This window comes from Dermacentor silvarum, chromosome 1, assembly GCF_013339745.2.
Source record: "Dermacentor silvarum isolate Dsil-2018 chromosome 1, BIME_Dsil_1.4, whole genome shotgun sequence".
In the NCBI taxonomy this organism is placed as follows: domain Eukaryota; kingdom Metazoa; phylum Arthropoda; class Arachnida; order Ixodida; family Ixodidae; genus Dermacentor; species Dermacentor silvarum.
Genome location: NC_051154.1, coordinates 315974447 through 315987005, shown reverse-complemented (window position 1 = coordinate 315987005; position 12559 = coordinate 315974447). Strand labels below are relative to the sequence as shown.

Genomic DNA, 12559 nt, shown 5'->3' with positions numbered 1-12559 from the left:
TTCGTGTCGGCGGTGTTGCAGCTTGGAATAAAGGTGCGTGAGCTGCCCATGCATATGCGACACTTCAGATCACTTTCGCTTTATACATTTCCCTTTTGACTGTTCGGATAGCTATATTCGTGAACGAAATTACGCAAACGCAGATAACGCCTCGTTTTCTAGCAGTTTGTACGCAATCGATGACTGCGAGTTGTCGCAGTGTTGTACAGTCGACACGAAACCGAGCAGCCGTTTAGACGCGTTCGAACGGACCTCAGAAAGCCTGCCGTTGATTGATATTATCGCACCGACAACAAAGCTGCGGTGATTCCTGCGCTTCCACTTTCCCTGCTGTACTAAAAATAATAGTTAAACGGTTCTCAAGCTCAAATACAAACATTTTCGCATTCGCCAGGTACCCACACCGAGATCGTCCGCTTCAACAGAAGGTTAAGCCTACCGTACCCGCCGAGTTCGTCTACACTCTATCGGCACGTCTGGGCTGAGGAACCAACAAGTCTAACGAGGATAAATCACTCTGTAGTTCACCTTTCACATCGTTGTTTTTAAACAGACCATTCTTTCGTGTGTACAGTGTCAGCACAACAAGCGATGAGCGCCGATATGACGTGTTATAAACATACCTATAGGTGCTGTCGCCGAAGGCTGTCAGCCGCATTAGTCGACCGCTTCTCTTACGGAGATATGTGACTAAACATACGTGTTGATCGAAAAGCATTGTCGAGCTATGAAAATGTTACATTACGTTTGCGCAAAGAATAAGAAACGGCTGTCAAAATCGGCAGTAACAGCCCGTACAACATTCCGGGTCGGCGGTTCATTTAAGGCTTTTTTCGTAGTTATTATACCAATCGCAAAAGCAAATCAGAGTGGCAGCACTTCCAGGCATACTATGCAATACGGACAATAACTTTTTCGTTCTGATAGAGGGGTAAGTTTTAGCTGAATGCGATATCACATCTACCATGTCTGTGCGAGACATCTGTGCAAAGCTACAACTGTGTCTACGCGTTGACATGGCAAAATATGAATCGGCAATCACGCATCGGCGTGGCGTACGGGCGATATGTATGTTGGTCTGAACATACATATCGCCCGTACGCGCCCGTACTCTCCTTGAGTACTGTTACGGTTCCACTGAGCAGCTTGCAATGCTCCAAGTAGACCTTGCTAAAGCTTTTGATCGAGTCAGTCATTCCTATTTATTTTCTCTTCTGGAACACGCCAATGTTGGCTCCATTGTGCTTAAAGGCGTTAGGTTTTGCTACACCCATTGTTCTACTCGTTTAATTATTATTGGCCATCTCTCAAAACCCGTTGCTATCTGCTCTTCGGTAAAACAAGGATGCCCGATGTCCCCACTACTCTTCGCCCTTTACCTGGAACCACTATGCTTAAGCGTAATTCAGTCAAGTTCCATCCATGGCTTCAACATACTGGGTAATGAGGTTAAAGTGTTAGCTTACGCAGATGATCTAGCGTTTTTCTGCACAGATAAGCCCAGTGTTGAAAAGGTTGTAGCTACAATAGAGAAATTTGGCAGCGTATCAGGAACACGAATGAACTCCTCGAAAAGCTTAGGCTTATGGTTCGGCTCCTGGTGTTATAAGCCAGAACAGTTTGCAGGCATTAAGTTGACTGATGTTCCCCCAACGTATCTTGGCGTGCCGCTGGACGCATATAAATTAAGCGCGCACTATTGGAAAGAACGGGTTTCAGCCTTGCAAAGTTACGCTCAGACATTCGTTCCATACCGACTTTCTATTTTCGGAAGGGCTGAAGCCTACAATAAGTTTTTAGCAACTAAAATTTACTACGTATTGCAAGTTATTCACTGTGCCAGGCTCTACATCCAACGCTTTCACCGAATTTTTGCAACTTTCATATTGTCTTCCACTTTCGAGCCCATGAGGCGAGACAAAGTTTTTAGACCAGTTAGTGAGGGTGGGCTCGGCTTAGTGCATCTTTACGTGCGGCAAATGGTGTCCCGTTTCTTCTTTTTTCGCGATCCTTCACATCCTATAATTCGGTCATTCATGCAAGTCACACTTGTTGATGCTCTACCTGATTTATTTTGTTTCTTCAAATTTTTCTTCGCCTTTATGCTTGTTGGGGTTCATGCAGGAGGTTTATTTGGCGGTTCGTGTCCTGACAGTTCGGTCTTCTACTGAATACTTGTACTCCGTGTCGCGTAAAAAGTTATACAAAGATTTACTGTCCATGCTTTTTCCGCCTCCATTTTACCGATCACTATACATTGAATGGCCAGGCCACGATGTACTAAAGCGAGTTCGTAAAATGTATATTTCCCCATGCTGCAAAACATTCTTTTACAAACTTCATAGTGAAACTTTACCGGTAAAAACATGGCTACAGAAAAAGGGTATATTTGTGACTTCTGTTAATTGTCGTCTTTGTGATGTGCCAGAGACAATTGAACACTGTTTTATTGGCTGCAAAGATGCCATTCTATTTTGGGACATCCTCCAACGGACTCTAAAGAAAGACCTTCAAATCAACCCCCATACAGTGCGATATCTGCTGCCGACCCCTGATGACAGTGTACCTTTCGACGTGTTCTTTCTCATGGGAATGCACAGTCTGTGGAAGACGCGAATGATGGACCGCAACGCCGAACCAGTTGTACCCACAAGAGTAAATTTTATCCAGATGGCTGTGCACCTAAATAATGTTTATGATGGACTTGATGTTCAACCGGACTGGTACCCCATTTTGGTGAGGTGCTTAGCCTTACCACCCTTTTAAAGCGGAACAGTGCTTCTTCTGTTTTTCTGTGTGTGCCTCATTGTACCCACCATTCTATGACTATGCACAATTAGTGAATGTTTTATTGGATGACATGTTAATGTATTAAATACCATGAAAGAAAAAAAAAGCATCGGCGTGGCTTAGTGGTATAATACTGGGGTTGGGATCTGTAGGTCGGAGGTTCGAATCCTCTTAAATACTTTTTTGTTTTATTTTCTTTTTTTTCTTTTTTTATTGCATTACAACGTTCTCTGTTTCTTTCTGTATTCGAAAAAATATATAAGATAGCCAGGCACCACGTATTTCTCGCTCTAGAGCTGCATTTCGCACCAGTACCCCGCACCCAGTGCCTCCCAGTATGCCGCGCCTTGCCAGCGTCCCAGCATCCAGCGCGCGACACTGGGCCCATAATCAGGCATGGCACTGGGTACTGGATACTGGGCTTTGCAATAGGGTAAGTTTAGCACAGAGAAATCAGGAATTATGATCTTTAATGAACACACGAGAAACTTCGTGGTGTCAATTCAACAGCAAGTAATACCCATAGTGAAGCAATATAAGTGCCTCGGCGTACACATAAACGAAGGAAAGAATTACTCAAGCAACCACCAAGATAACCTGAAAATAAAGGGGAAGCGGAATGCAGAAATAATGAAACACAGAGCACTCTGGGGCCACAATAACTATGAGGTGGTGCGTGGAATCTGGAAAGGAGTAATGGTGCCAGCGCTAACATTCGCAAATGCCATTATATGCTTAAAATCGGATATATTGGCGAGTTTGGAAGTTAACCAAAGATCAGTAGGACGGTTGGCTTTGGGAGCCCACGGTAATACCACAAATGAGGCAGTGCAGGGTGACATGGGTTGGGCCTCCTTTGAAGTCAGAGAAGCACAGAGCAAAATTAGTTTTGAAGAAAGGCTCAGGAAGATGGATGACAATAAATGGGCGGCTGAAGTGCACAAGTATCTCTACATTAAAAGTGTGGATACAGAATGCAGGAAGAGGTCAAGGGAGTTGACAACCAAGTACAGGATAATCGAAACTGTAAATAGACAACCAGGAGTCATAAGAAAGAAAGTGAGAGAAATAGAGACCGTGAATTGGATGCAAAGAATGGAAACAAAAAGGGGAATGGATATTTACAAGAATAAGAAGAAAGAAATTAGAAGGGAAAATCTGTACGATAACACAAAGGGCAGTGCCTTGCTATTTGAGGCTCGAGCCTGTTGCCTAAGGACGAAAACATATCGGAACAAATATTCGGAACTAGATGAGACATGTGCATGCTGCAGTAAAGATCCAGAAACCACTCAGCACATCCTGATGGAATGCGACGGAATCCACCCAGCGAGAACCGAAGGTAACGTGCAACTCCCAGAAGCGCTTGGGTTCAAAGTGGAAGGAAACATCAACAGATCAGTCGTAGAGATAAGCAAGAGATGATTAGAGTACTGGTGGAAAAAAAGCAGAGCAAAGATGGATATGACCTGATCTCTTAAAATCATAGGCAGCGGCACAAGGTAAATTTTTGAAAAAGAAAAATAATAATGAGAGGTATACAAAAATGATGGATAAAGAACATGTATAATATACCTGATTAAATCAAGCAGGCTAGGTGACTATTTGTCGCCGCCCCGTTTCAAAGGGGATGCCAATAAATCATCATCATCATCAAAGGTCCATTAAGTCTGTCATTTGAATCTAGCCTCAACGGCTCTGTTCGCTACGGAATGACGCAATAAAACAACAAACGCGACCTATAATGTATTTCACAAGTCGTTTGCACCACTTCTGAAAGTACGAGGTGTACACGGGCAATACCCTTGCGTAGCGGAATACATTTCATACGTAACGGTCTGATTATTGGCGGGATTAGAGAGTATTATTCTTGCTGGGTACATGATACATTGCAGCGATACGTGACATGTTAGGACCTTTGCGCATGTGCTATGTCGTATACCGTGAGTTCAGCAACCGCTGAGCAGGCGACGCCGCACGGATTAACACATCTCGTGGGGCATTCGGCCTTCCTACTTGCTAAGGAGTCTTGCAGCTTCCACATTTCTGCAAACGACTTGTGAAATGGAGCATAATTATCCTCACTGCGACAAATATATTCGCTTACACTGACAATCATCGTCGATGATTTCTGTACATTTTTTTTTAAGTTCAACCCCAATTGGAATTCTGCCACAGCGAGTGGGAAATCAACGCATGTCCTCGTACTCAGCTACTTCACCTTCTGCATGTTGCCACGGACGTACAACTGCCGCGGTGCGTGCTATACGATGTAACTGCTTCCTGAAGCATATTGTATCAAAAGTTTATTTTGCTGGCTGATTCTTTTAACCTATAGACTTGTTCCGCTGTGGGTCACGCTGTGATTGCTGAGTCTTCCCTGCTTGCCCGTCTAGTGACTTCAGGGTAACGTTGAGAACTGTCACTTGCTCCTCAAGCACGGTGAAGTCCTCCTCAACCTTCTGCAGACCAGGTGCAGAGACCTGAAACAGCAGTGAGAAAATTAGAGAAACAAGTCAATTAGAACTTCATTGCTGGTTTAAGCAGCATTTCTGCAATGACATATCATAATCATTTCTGTGGATAGAGTTGCGCTATAGAAAAATTGCGGCTTGAAAGAACACGTTGCTGCTTATATATGAGCGCGGCACAAGCCTTATAGGGAACCAAGGTCACCGTCAACGGAAAGTACAGATTATAGAATCAAATCAGCACATTTGAGCCACCCTCCAAGCTCGCTTACTGAGGGCAATAGTTGCTTTATTCAAACTTTTTAATCCTGTATAAGCTAACCAAACTATGCAATAGCGGCAGCACGTCGACAACGGTGAAGATGGCGACATGACGATGCCAGCAGTAGTAGTGACAATTGCACTATAAACCCAAGGTGACAACGACTAGTACAGCTGAAGGAGAAATACGACGTGGCGACAACAACAACGACGATGACGAGGGCACTTCGCTCAAGAGGCTGAAGAGTCGTGTTTGTGAGAGAAGCGCTGAGAGTGGCTGCTGCGCTCAAACCGCGCTACGGACGACTGCTTTAGCGCGCACGAATTATACATATTTGCTACATGATCGTATCGCGTGCGGTTGCCTAAGAAAGGCTTGCACAGACGCCACCATGCACTCTCTAAGTCCGCCTTCGTGCACACAAGAAAATCCGCATGAAAGGCCAAGCGTGGCATTTGCGCAATACCACTGTAGTAGGTGCGTGCGGGCTCCAAGAGCGCATTAGCACAGCGTCCTGCTCGATCTCCAGTGGCGATTGCGGGCGAAGTTTAGTTTTTCTCTGCCATATAGCGAGGTCAAGGCTGAAGGTGATGACGTGGTATAACCACGAAGGCACTGATGTGACTGAATGATTAATCTGCTGTGAACAACTAAAATTCGTAATATACAAGGTATTTCAAGTAACTTGTAAACAAGAACTTTAAAAAAGTGGTTAACCGCAGCTGGGTGAAATCAAAGACATATGGTTCGTCGCCGTGTGGCTCTCCTTGAAATATTTTTTTATATTCCGCTTATTTAGTTAAGAAACTGAGATCAATTATACAAAAATTTTAATATTCACTTTAGGGCACAATGCATTTCGTTACGTTCTAGAGGGGGTTCCGGAAATGACCGATTCTATTTTTTGTGGCAACATACTCCGGCCCATGCAGAATAGCGCAGACTGAACGCGATCTGTTACCGTGGTGCTTTTTTTTTCGGCGTTTAAAGAAAGCCCGGGAAATGTGAAATAAAAGCACGTTAATGTGCTCATGCGCTATCGTGTTGCAGCGCTGTTAACTGTGCTTCGAGCAAAATAACCGCGAGTGCTCTGAGCCTGTGGCTTATCAGAGATGATGGCGCTTCCTTTCCGTGTGCCACCGTCAAAGATTGTGACGCCCTGCGAAGCCGATGCCAAGAGCCGCGGCTGCTCACTTTAGCACGGTCCGCGCGCAGTTCATTCGCTCGAAGTACGGTTGACCGCGCTGCAATACGATAGCGCATGACCGCAGTCACGTGGTTTTATTTCACATTTCGCGGGATTTTTTTAAACGCCGGAAAAAAAAGCACCACGCAGCACGTACGTTGCCACAAAAAGTAGGATCGGTGGCTTTCGGAATCCCCTCTAAAGCGTAACGAAACGCACCTGACCTAAAGGGAGATGTGCTTTATTAAGAGATGTGCTTTATTTATCTTTTCATTAAAATTAAGCGGAATGTAAACAAAATATTTCAAGGAGCGCCACATCACCGCAAACCATATGTCTTTGGTTTCATTCAGGTGCGGTTAAGTCCTTTTTTTATCCTTGGTTAAAGTTACGTGAAACACCCTGTATATTGATGCTACAGAGTCGTATACTCCCCTGCTGCTGTTGTTCGTAACCATGCTATAGCATGACGTGACAACCGGCCGGTTTCGGTATAGACGATCCTGCAATGCCGGCATACATTACGGTAATCACAATAGAAGCCGATCAAAATACTGATAAGCTTTCTACGTTTTAGCGACTTAGTTCTACAACAGTCCCGTGCTCTATTTTGTGGATGTGCTTTCTTTCTCCGCTTGCATTTCCACCTTTCTGTGTCCGTAAACCCCACCACCAGTGCAGTGCAGCAAATGTGGAGAATGGTAACGGCAGCGTAGTAGAGAGAAATACAGTGTGTGTGCACAGTACAAGTGCGCACACACGTAAACAATATATATATATATATATATATATATATATATATATTGTTTACGTGTGTGCACACTTGTAGTGTAGAAGTAGTAAACGGTGGACAAAGTTGTGTAATCTCTGAGACACAAAAGAAGGGGAAAGAACAAAGTTCGTGCAGTGAAAGAAACCTGGAAGCATCATTCAACTTCCAATTAGCGAGCTGCTAAAGAATTTCACGTTAATGATCACTGTGCGTAAAACACTACGTGCATATCTGCTGGATTTAGGATTACAAGCAGGTTTTCTGTTATTAGTGATAGATGGGAGAGCAGAACATTCAGAATATACACTAGAGATCCACAAGTAAAAGTCAATCTTTCCTCGACATTTCTCATTTTGTTCAAATCAGGTATGTTAAGGTTCTTTCAAGCATAAATAGAGGTTACTGAGGTGTTTTATCAAGAGAGCGAACCTCAAGTGTGTAGCGGCCGGGCCTGAGTATCCTCCAGTATTCGCCTCTGGCCGATGTCTTGAAGTTATGTCTGCGGTTAGAGATCCGTAGAGACGCGTTGGCGACGGGTGTACCTTGGTCATCCTGGACGATGCCCCGTACTCCTGTTCAGGGAAATAAAAACTAGTATTGCGCATTGCCCGAATGATTGAGATAGTCCACGTCACGTACGTTGCTACATGGAGACAACATTCAAGATACACAAACGATATTTGGGATGACTTTCTAACCAGGAATATGGTAGCGCGAAATACGAGTACATGCAATGCCCGGAAACACAGAACTGCATTCATGCTTATCTGTTGTCTGTTTCCGTCCCAGTTCTTGCCCTACAATATACTCAAAGTTGGAATTAAGCTTCACCGTGGCGTTTAACGTCCCGAAATAACGCAAGGCGACAGAGCCCGGCTTAGCAGAGGGCTCCGAATTACGTCACAGCCCGAGATCGATTCATTACCGGGCGCCTAAATGCGCCCGCCATGGCCGGGAGTCAATCCCGTGACCTCGCCCGTAGCCGCCGAATCCTACTCAGCTACTGAGAGAACGCGGCGCTTTCCTTGTTAGAGGGCGCCGATGCCATCTTTATTTAAGGAGGGATGAGAAGTATATCGCCAGGAAAGCAATGGAGCGTGTAGTTATACATAGGCACAACTAAATGAGATTGGCCTAATAATATTACGCGGTTGTGCGGCCAAACTTTTTAGCAATAAACTCAATGAGGATTTGGAAACTTGAGAGAATCTTGTCAAAGAAGAGAATCAAGTACTGAAATTGCATAACAAATGAGCCACAACTAATTATATTCAAAAATAATTACATTTGAGAAGGGAAGCCGATGTTGCTACGTCTCGAGACAGTGCGCATTCTTGGGGGCTTCCCACCCGAGGCCCCCTGCCCACCTGCCGACGGGGCCCGACACCGATCATGACAAGCTGACCGTCACAGAGATGCCATGGGTTGATTCGAGGGGCCAACTTCGTGGAATTACTACCGTCGGAATGGCGTCAACTTCGGTTTCACGGACTGCCACGTGCTGGCCTCGTATGCCGGGGCGATCCGCAACATTGAAGTTGGTGCGACGTCATGGGCGGGATATTGCGATCATAGACATAGCGATCAGATTCCCTAGTCAGGTCCCCTAGGGAAGACGACCGCTTTATACGCGGACACATTTGGTGCAGTACATTTATCCTGACGTGATCTGTATGGTCTGAGGCATGTGGTGAGTTCAGACATTTAAAGTGCTCCTACATGGAGTGGGCGTCCATATCGGGAGCCAGTGGAAACACTGTAAAATAAAACTCTTTTCTCTCGCTCTTACTCCCTGAACATACTCATCCCTATCACTGAGAGATCCCCGGCTTAAACGCTATACACCTCGAGTCGCAACAATGTCCAGGAGCTGAATTCAGAAAGATTTTTGTTCATAGCTTTGGCGCTGGTCGACTATATACCTTCACTGATAATTTGCCTAGTATTACGATTGCCTTGCAACTGCTTTCACGAACAGCTTAGTAGAGGAAAGGTTTTGCTAATACATGCTTATATGTATACGTATAACTTGCACGTTGTCAAAGGCTGTATGCCTTTGACAACATGCAACGTAACTCTCAACGTTTCGATAGCCTATGATTATGTATTCGATTTCACAAAGCACTTATCGTAAAAAAAAGGTGGCCGATACGCTGCTTAACACTTATGTTGATGAATGAAATATTTTTACTGTAGGTATTCATTTCATAGTTATGTTAATATGAGAGCTGCTCTATATTTCAGTGGTGGCCTCAACAATGGATAAAGATTGGAGAGGGGGTGTTAGGTATCTTTCATGCTACTTCTGTAGCTTTTTTTCCTTATTGTCCTACCGCCTTAATTTTTATGAAGACAAAGTAATAATTAATTATTACGGGGTTTTACGTGCAAAAACCACGACCTGATTATGAGGCACGCCGTAGTGGGAGACTCCGGGAAATTTGGACCACCTGGGGTTCTTTAACATGCAACTAAATCTAAGTGCACGGGTGTTTTCGCATTTCGCCCCCATCGAAATGCGGCCGCCACGATCGGGATTGGCGACAAAGTTTCTTTTTTCTATGGAGACAAAGTAAAGGTAGAAAAAAAAAAGAAATGTACAGTTTCCGGCCCTTTCTTTTGAACTCCGACATTGAGCTTATCTAAGACGCCGAAATACCCGCAGCGGTGGCTCAGTGGCTAAGGCGTTGCGCTGCTCAACATGAGGTAGTGGGATCAAATCCCGGCCACGGCGGCCGCGTTTCGATGGAGGCGAAATGCAAGAACGCCCGTGTGCTTACGTTCTAGTGCACGCTAAAGAACCCTAGGTGGTCAAAATTATGCCGGAGCCCTCCATTACGGCGTGCCTCATAATTAGATCTAGTTTTGTCACTAAAACCCCAGAAACAAAAAGTAAGACGCCAAAATGCTTTCTTGATGCTTATGCTGTAGTACCCTATACAACATACAGAGATTCCAAGTATACCTCACAGTATGATTGGTAATGAGGGTGAGGGCGGGCTCTTACTGTTTGACCGGCACGTCAGAGCCACCGATTTTGATCTAAAAACGTTGGTGGTTTTCATTGCAACACTAACCAGTATTTTCAATAATCTATGGTAACAGATCGCGTTCAGTCTGCGCTATTCTGCATGAGCCGTAGCATGTAAACATAAACTAAACTTGGACAGCCTCGCTACAATTTCGCTTGAAATACCCTCGGTTTATCGGGTCAGAAGACAGGTTCACTCGTCTTCTCGTTTGTGTGCAAGAGCGCATGCGTGTATCGTTCTATAGCGCTAGACATGCATTGTTATAATGCCTACAAAGCACATGTGTGCAGCCTATCGCAAAAAAGTAAATGCCCGGCCGCCGTTGTCAGCAACGGGCGGCTGGCGCTGAGTTTTTGCGATAAATTGTTCCCAACTGTAAGGGTTCTATTATCATTTTCTTCACTTTCTGTCTTTCCTTTTTCCTGTCCATCTCGATTCCCTTTAGGAGGAGTGACGTACTGGTACAACGCTCTTCCAGAGGAGTTTACCGAATTTCGCCGATCAAAGCTTTTTATTGCGATAGCAATTATATGGACACTCAAAAGCAGATTTCTGCCGTCGCCGTCGCCGTGAGGTTCCGTATGACGTCAATGGAGATTAAATCGTCGCCGCGCGCCGAACGCGGTGTGTGCGAGTGAAAGGGCGCCAGGGGCGCGCGCTTTCACGGGGAGTGAACGCACGGAGGAGAACAAACGCGCGTTCTGCGCCGTGCTCCCTTAAGGGCTGCAGAAGTAGGCGTCTCTTTCATCCTTTACAATCACCATATATGTAGAGCAAACGCGCCTTCTTCCGATGCGCGAGAGGCCGTGGCGGAGGGGGGGGGGGAGGGAAGGGAGGCGACGTTTAGCTGCGGCACCAAGTGCCTATTTATATCACAGGCTCCGGCAACAGTCACCAACGCCGCACGCATTTTGAGCGAACGCGGGCAAAACGCCGACGGCGTCGACAACAGTTCTGCGTGTTGCCGGTGCTGCGGCATGTCCAAGTTTATACAGTTGATAAAACTACTATCCTTACTCCGTATAGCTCTCTACAAATTTGCTATCGCAATTGATGCGTCGCCTTTCAGGTGAAACTGCGACAACTTTTTTCTCTTACTCTCAGTTTCTCTCCCTCACAAGTGCGATACAAGTAGCATAGATATAAGCAACAGATAAAGTAGAATAACTCACCTTTGTGAACTTCACCCAAGTAAGCGAGCAGGGATTGCCTGTTCTCCTCCCAGAAGCGGGCGAGTTCACGGCGGTGTGGGAACTTGCAGCAGGACACCTCCAGCGTCGCGTCCATGCAGCCTTCATACATGTAGTTGTAGTCCCCCATAGCACCTGGGCGACGTCAGCCATGGGTTCATCTTATTAACACGTCACCATTACTACCACCTTGTATATGGTCTCTCTAGGCAAATTTCTGTCGTCGGCGTACCCGTGGGGTTCATATAAACTCCAAGGACGATGTTGTATGTTCGAGGGTGAGCCGGCGATCGAGGCTCAATCTCGCACAGGCAAGGGAGGGACGCGTGAAGGAAGCGCGCCGTCTTCCATCGCGCGCAACGCTCCAGGGGCGCGTGTTCTAACCCGGGCGGCCGCGCTCGCCCGCCCGGGCTGCTGTATCTTGAAAGCCACCTGCGTCGGGGGCACAGTCTGCCGTGCGCTGTATTTTCGTGGCTTACATCACGTTGATGCGAGGCTCAGCACGAAGGTCAATTCGCTCACTGCTGCCGCCGCGCTTCCTCACTCCAGCGTTATGACAGCGAGTTTCCGTGGTCATCGAGTGAGATGTCTCAAAGTTTGGTTGTGCGCTCGTGACGCCATGCTTGTTCATTTAGTTTGCATGCCTATGTTTACAACTTTATACGGCCGATAAAACCTCTATCCTTACTTCGTGTAGGTATCCCCTAATTCGCTATCGCAATTAATGCGTCGCGTTTCGGACGAAACTGCGACTTTTTTTCACTCATTACGACGCCACGACTTTTCGCTCTTTACTCATTAGAGAGTTTTATTTAGCTTGTCCGTAAACTTCTTAATGTTTGTAGATTACCGCGTT

The 12559-nt window shown here is 45.7% G+C and overlaps 2 protein-coding genes across 2 annotated transcripts in view; both read right to left on the bottom strand.

Moving 5' to 3' along the window:
• LOC119442469 (acetylcholinesterase-like) overlaps window positions 1-5020 on the bottom strand; it is a 73156-nt gene extending 68136 nt beyond the window's left edge. The window contains exon 1 of the mRNA XM_037707368.2: window positions 5012-5020. Within this exon, the coding sequence (XP_037563296.1) occupies window positions 5012-5020 (9 nt within the window). The remainder of the gene's footprint in view (window positions 1-5011) is intronic.
• Window positions 5021-5117: 97 nt separating this feature from the next.
• LOC119442458 (carboxypeptidase M-like) overlaps window positions 5118-12559 on the bottom strand; it is a 29345-nt gene continuing 21903 nt past the window's right edge. The window contains exons 7-9 of the mRNA XM_049661020.1: window positions 11686-11838; window positions 7911-8053; window positions 5118-5273 (exon numbers count right to left, since the gene is read on the bottom strand). Coding sequence (XP_049516977.1) covers window positions 5118-5273; window positions 7911-8053; window positions 11686-11838 — 452 coding nt within the window. The remainder of the gene's footprint in view (window positions 5274-7910; window positions 8054-11685; window positions 11839-12559) is intronic.